At 36.2% G+C, this 7,532-nt stretch overlaps 1 protein-coding gene across 1 annotated transcript in view; it reads left to right on the top strand.

The window, feature by feature from the left end:
* LOC106873751 (leucine-rich repeat protein SHOC-2-like) overlaps window positions 1–7,532 on the top strand; it is a 705,478-nt gene that overhangs the window by 157,374 nt on the left and 540,572 nt on the right. Inside the window, exon 5 of the mRNA XM_052973213.1 lies at window positions 3,347–3,532. Coding sequence (XP_052829173.1) covers window positions 3,347–3,532 — 186 coding nt within the window. The remainder of the gene's footprint in view (window positions 1–3,346; window positions 3,533–7,532) is intronic.

The following is a 7,532-nucleotide window of genomic DNA, read 5'->3' as shown; positions in this document are numbered from 1 at the left end:
ACTGCCGGAAGAATACCCAATTATTATTACACTAGTGTTTTTTCCTTCGTATTACCAAGTGCAATAAATGGGTGCGGGTAAAAGGATATTTTACCCTTAATTTATATAGTAATTAAAAAAGGACATTTAGTGACCTGATATGACATAATATGTCGCATGTGTTTGTGTATTGTTATTACTGTCCTCTTAGTTAACAAATAAACAGGTAAATTGACACAATACAATATCTGCAAGTTGATGAATACCACCTATTCCCTTCCATTTTCTTATTGCTATATATATATATATATATATATATATAGATAGATATATATATATACACACACACACACACACAGTAGTCCCCCAGTATTCGCTGGGGTTACATTCCTAGAACACCCGCAAATAATGACAAACCACAAATATTGGACGTGGTCCATAAAAATGTCTATAAATGTCAAAATATAATGTAATATATATATTTAATAATAATAATTTAATAAAAAATTAAGTAAAATGTACGGTTACTCATCAATAATGAATGATATTGATTTTAAATGCTGATGATGAAAATAATGAAGGTAATGAATGCACAGCAAAGAAAATTTAAAGCTCGTTAGGTGACACCTCTTCTTCAGGTGTTTTAGGGGATATTTTATCTTCATACAAGGCTTTCTTGGTGGGCTTGAGGAACATTGTGATGGGAAGTTGCTGTCGTTGTTTCTTCATGGTGATGAGAAGAGTTTTATATGTGTGCATGGCAGCATTTATGGCATTTTTAAATTGGAGAGACCGAGCCATATAGGAATCCCATGCTTCCACCTTTTCTTGCAATTCCTTTGGTGTCCTTAAAAGGTTGGACAGATGTTTGATTGCCAGGCCTACCTCATCCTCCTCTTCCTCTGGATCTGGTGCCTCCTTCTCCTCTTTGCTCGCAGACTTCGTTAACTCCAACAAATCTTCATCTATCAGGGTTTCAAAGTGGGCATCGATGAGGTTGGTGGCTTCATCTTGTACGATATCAAAACCTTTTGCCACCAAGTACCTTTACCAGTTTCACCGCATTTTTTACAGCCTTGTGCTGAATATCTTCAGGTGAGAAGCCCACGTAATCCTGTACACACTCTGGCCACACCTTCTTCCAGCATGTGATGAGGGTTTATTTTTTCATATTTTTAAAGGCAGTGTGGATGTCTGATAGGCGTGTTGCAATCAGGAAATTATGCTAGTACTCCTTTAACTTGAAATTCTTGTCTGAATCCATTGCATCCACAAGTTGGAGAGAGTTCCAAGTGTAAAGTGCCTTGAAGGCATGGATCATGCTTTGATCCATAGGCTGGATGAAGGAGGTGATGTTGGTAGGGAGGAACTCGACTTGGACTCCCTTGTGATTCAAATCCAAAAAATGACTACCAGCATTATCCATAACAAGCAGCATCTTGAATTCCATGCAAACATTTTGGAGGTATTCCTTGGCTTGAGGGATAAAGCATTGGTGGAACCCATTCAAGGTTAGACTTTTTGAAATCCAAGCCTTTAGGTTGTGCATCCAGTGGACAGGCAGCAGGTTTTTATTCTTATTTTTGAAGGCCTTCGTGGGCTTGTAGATAAATCCTGGTGCCATCATGAGAGAAGACTGTGTTGATGTGATCATGTAATACATATGGTCATGTGATATGTATGAATGAGGACAGTTGTATAACGTATTGATCTCTAAATGTGGAACAGAGAAACCAGGAATTCAGTGAAGGCTGAATTTGATGCAGTGCTTGAAAAAACCCACCCATCACAGTGAAACTGGTTCTGGAAGCATAATGTGTATACACATAACTAAACCCCTCACTCCTCTCCTTGTTATATTTTCTCCCCACTTCATCTCTCTGTCACTGATCCTTCCATCACTCTTTTAACTACTATAGTATTCTGCTGCTGTAATTAAATGAGAGCAGAACTGTTTATTTCATCATCCAGTTCTGTGTGACCAGTTATCTCTCTCTCTCCCCAGAACCAATTCCTTTGCCACCCATCTTTCATTCTTAACACTGTCCCTTCCCACTCATATTTTCCATTGATCACTTTTTCTATGCTGCCAGTTACACTCCCCCTTTCCTGAATCACCTCCTATTGACTCACCCTTATATACCTCTGATCACTCCACCCCTATCAACATATTGCTCTCATTCTTCACACACACTCTTGTAACCTATCCACCCACCACTCAGCTGTAATCTTCCTTTCACCCTTCCTTTACCTACTGTATTTTTATTCTGCATCTCTTCACCCTTCCTGTACTCTATCACCTTATATTTAGCATTAACCATTCCATTCTTATTCACCATTCACTACATTCACCCCCATCTCTAATCATCTCTCACTGTCCCTTGCAAAATTTCCCTTCTCTCCAGTACCCCCTTCTGTCTTTTATTCACCTTGTTGTATCTTGAAGGTGCACTTTGATACCTCTTCACCATCATCTTTATCTCTTTTATATCTCCACTCTGATTGTTCCCACCAATTCTTATATAATGTATTGATTCTGCAACAGGAAACCTGTTCCTGCCTCTTCTTTAATACTTTAATCTCTCATCACTGAGCATAATGCCACCTCCATCTCTATTATACTCTAAATCAGTTTTGTGACCTCACTAGTGCTGGTGCCATAAAAAAGAAAGCATCCTCCATACTCTGTAAAGTGATTGGTTTTGGAACAGGTATCCAACTGTAAACATCATGCCAAAGCCAATGTAGTTCTTTGCTTCATTGAATCCTGTTGAACCATTCAGCCTGTACCCAACATACAAGACAAACAATAAATTGGTGATGATGATAATAGCCATATTTATTTGACTTGCTCTGCACTGTTGTCTCTTATTTTTCTCAATGTAGTTTTATTGTAGGCTAATTATTTGTTGGGGCTTCTATTGTTGGCTAACTATGTTGACACTTCTTATTTAATTCTATTTAGAATAATTTGTTTAATTAGTATTAATTAATAAGCATCGGGGCATTGATGACTTGTATATTTGCTACTCTATTCACATATGAACTTTTTGAAACATAGATGTCTTAGCATTTGAATGAAAGTAAAGAATAAAATCCAGCTAAGGAATTTCTTTTTCATGGAGATATTGTCATTAATATCAATATTTCCATTCTCAGTTTGATCTACAGCGTTGAAAATATGTTCACTGTGCTAGTTTTTATTTGTTTTTTTTTACATATTCAAGTTTGTATTTTCACACAAATCTTGTTTGTGTATTTTTTTTTTCTAGTGAGTGTTTATGTTGATTAAATCAGTTATTTGTAGCTGCTTTATTTGTAATATCTTTGTTGACATTAATTGTAAGATTAATTTTGTACATTTCAGTTAACACAGCTGAGTGAGCTTTATTTGTATGGAAACCGATTATCAGTGCTCCCCACAGAAATTGGTTGGTTAAATAATCTGCAAACACTTGCGTTGAGTGAAAATAACCTGACAACACTCCCTGAATCCCTGGCAAACTTAAAGCGTCTTAAAGTATTGGATCTTAGGCATAATAAATTAAATGAGGTAAGTTTTTTTTCTTTTTTTGCAGCACATTTAAATTACTGTTTTTAAATTTACATTAATATTTCTGAGTATGATATGCGAATTGTACCAAAAGTAATACCAAAGTGAGCCTAACTTTTTTATTAACTGATGTAGGTTGTTCGAATTGCATTTGCTGGTAGGATAATTCCACCTTAATACAAAAGTATCCCTCGACATAGACTCTATCACAAGTGATGCATTTGCAACATCAGTGCACCCAACTCTTGAATCCTTAGAAAACATTTGGGTTTTCTCTCTTTTATCCACTTCTTTATAGCTATTCTAACCTCATATGTGTCATCAAATCATTTCTCTGAAAACTGTTCTTTATTGAACCAAAGTTAGAAGGCAACAGTTAGATCAAAGTTAAAAGGCAACAGATCCAAGTTGTGTGTTGGAGGGGTGGGGGCACGGACCAACTCGCTTTACTGATTGCTTGATTTGTTGCCAAAGATGTGTGGTTGTGCACTATCATGATAAATGTGGTTCATCTTCAGATTCTTGTTTGGTCTCTTCCTCTTAATGGCTTTTCTAAGCTTTTATTCATTTTTGACTGATTCAGTGTATTGCTTGTTGTTCATGAAACAGCCACATTCCAGAAAATCCAAGAGAATGACAACTTTGTCATCACCAAAATCTGTTGGCATACTTACTATGTTGATTGCTGTCTTACAAACTTCTTAGGTCTTGGAGAATAGGAGTAACTCCATTGCATATACTGAACCTTTTTTCCAGATCATAAATATGCCCATCTTTCATCCCCTATCACCAAATTTGGAAAAATGTATCTTCATGGGCTTCAGACACTTGTGGACTTCCACCCTTCTCACCTTTGAACTGGGTGTCATCTACTGGGGTACACACTTTCTGGTACCCAAAATCTTCCGTTTTTCTGTAATGTATTGTGACTACAGTCTAGTTGTGCAGCAATCTCACAGGTTGTAACTTGTCTATTTGCTCAAATCAATTCAAGCACACACTTCATGGTTTGCCTTCAGTGCTTGGTTTCCCTTTCCGTAAATAGCCTGTAGCCTCCTGTGCATGTTAATTCTACTTGGAACCCATTATTAATCTGCAGTGAAGGACAGGAAGAAGAGTGACTCTAAAGTATGTGTAATTTGAATGACCTATGTCTTTAATATTAAAAATTATCACCACATATGCATTTGTATGCATTTGTATTTTCACAAAACAAAGAAAATATTTGAAAGTATTTGGTGAAATAGAATAATAAACAAATTCTACTTCTGTACTTCAATACTTCAAGTGAACTATAATGTTCTTCTATAGGGTGAAGTATTTGGGTGAGGTTGAATGTTAATATGATTTTTTAAGGGCTTTAAACAAAAATTGTAGTTGTTGAAAGGAACTGAGTGAGGTTAGGTTAATATATACAGAGCTTGAAAAGTTGAGGTAGGGTAATTGAAATTTCATTTACTGGTAGACTTTGTATATTGTGTTTAGCATAGGATTTCTAAAGAGGAAAATAAAAGGTTGGATAGCAAGTGTACCATGGACATTGACATAAAGGTTGGTAGCAGTATGTGTTATAGTAGTGATACAAGCACAGAAGGATAAAGCACATCTCTTGGCCAAGATTAAAATATGAAAGGATGTAGCTTGATTGGAGAATAGGATTAATGATGACTGAAAGAGATTACCAATTTTAACCCTTTTGTTATTAACCTGGCCGTAGCCAGCCGAAAAATTTTTTGGTTCATAAGACCAACCCGGCCATAGGCGGCCGAGAGTACCCATTGATATTTAAATGTAAATTTGAACCCAAATCTCATTAGTACATTCGTTAAAACACGTGATTTCACTTTGCAAACAGTTGAGTTATTGTATCTGACATTGTTTGGCGTGATATTTGAACCCAGTTAATTTTGGAAGATTCTTTCCGCATTTTTTGCGGTATTAATTTTTTTCAACTTTGAAGATGGAGAGGAGTTTCATGCTATCAAGCAGTGATTCTGAATTGAAGACTTTTCAACAGAAGATATGGAGATATCGAAGAAAAGAATGAATGAGCTACAAAAGCACGTGGTGAGCGATAATGAATCGGATATTTCTGTATCCGAAACTGAAAGCAGCGACGGCGAGGATGATTTTTACACTAGAATGGTGTAAAGATTTTAAAAATATTTTTATTAACAATTTTTCTGAGGAGACAGGGCCTACCCATAGTCTTTCTCAGGAAGCGAAACCTTTAGATGTCTTTTTCTTATTTTTTCCAGCATGCTTGTTTGAAATGATTACTGCGGAAACAAACCGTTACACAGAATGTAAACAAGCCGCTAAAAAAGATAGCTTGTGGTTTCCCCGCAACCATAAATGAAATACGGGCATTTTTTGCCATAAATATTATAATGGGTATTAGACAGTTACCCAGAATAACAAATTACTGGAGCAATCAGGAACCTTTTGGCAATGAATATGTTTCCAGTATTATGACGCGAGTACGATTCGTGAAGCTGAACTAATATTTACATGTGAGAGACACTAGCAGTACCCCAGTACGTGGAGAACCAAGCTTTGATCCCTTATTTAAAATAAGACCCCTCATCGACTGCATTCAAAATGCATATAAAACATTTTACAAGCCTCAGAGATACTTATCCGTCGATGAGGGCATGGTGGGGTATAAAGGAAGAGTATGCTTCCGACAGCATATGCCAGGAAAGCCCACAAAATGGGGGATCAAAGTTTGGAAAATTTGTGAAGCAAATACTGGGTACTGCTGTGGATTTAGCTTTTATACAGGGAAAAGAAACAATAAGGTTAGTCAGCATGGCCTAGGGTACGATGTGGTCTGGAATTTATCACGTCCATACCATAACCAGGGCCATATATTATTTTTTGACTGATTTTTTAGTTCGGTCAAACTTGCGGTGGATTTAGAAGCTGTGGAAACGTATACATGTGCTACAATAATGACTAAGTAGAAAAGGACTGCTGTTGGATATAAAGAAAAGCAAAATTAACAAAAAGAAGTGAAATAATCCAACGGCGGAAAGGAAATCTGCTAGCAACCGCATACAGAGATAAGAGGCAGATAAATTTTCTATCTACCAGTGCACAACCATGTGTAGATGAAAATGGCACCCCTTTTGTGAATCTTGATTATAACAGGTACATGGGTGGTGTGGATCGGCTGAACCAGATGATGAGTTATTATCCGGTTGGTAGACCGGGTAATAAATGGTGGCGATACCTGGTTTGGTATATAGTAAACATGAGCATTGTAAATGCATTCATATTATATACCAAATTAGGAGGGGTTCGCAAGCAGTGACCATCTGAAGTTGTGAGCAGATGTTGCAACGCAGTTGAGGGCAGGTTATTCCTCCAAAAAAAATAACTGCAGGAAGGAAAAGCAAAGCCTGCCAGAGAGATCTCCTTCTCAGTTCAGTTGATCTAGATAAATTAGAAAAAATCAGGGGTCGCAAAAGCAGTGCTGTGAATGTCTACATCAACAAAGAAAAACTCTCAGTGGACGGCCAGTTGAAATGTCTTTCCAATGAGCATTCTGTAGAGTGGGATGTTTTACAACTTTCCATAATAGAAATATTGTGTAAATATTTTTTGTATATATGTATAATTAGATTGTATAAATATTTTTCAAATTTACTTAGTTTTACTTTTTATTTTAATTTACCTGTAATTTTAATTAACCTGTGATTTTAATTTACCTTTAAAGTGAGTGACAAGTTTTGATTTAATTTCTATTGTAAATCTTTATTATATATGTTCCTGTGTATTTATGTATGTGTGTGAGTATATTTCATTTAGTTGTATTCAATTTTCTAGTTTTCTTCAAAAACAAATTCCAGTATTTCAGTTTATTTTACCTTTATGGTACACCTGTTCTTCTGTGCATTAAATTCAATTGATAATCTAGTGATGTGCGCAATTCTTCTATATCAAAATTTTGTTGCATACCCAATTAAATATTAGCTGATGACACATTTTCTATGGT

Source organism: Octopus bimaculoides, chromosome 15 (genome assembly GCF_001194135.2).
Source record: "Octopus bimaculoides isolate UCB-OBI-ISO-001 chromosome 15, ASM119413v2, whole genome shotgun sequence".
Taxonomy (NCBI): Eukaryota; Metazoa; Mollusca; class Cephalopoda; order Octopoda; family Octopodidae; genus Octopus; species Octopus bimaculoides.
This window is presented reverse-complemented; position numbering and strand designations above follow the sequence as displayed.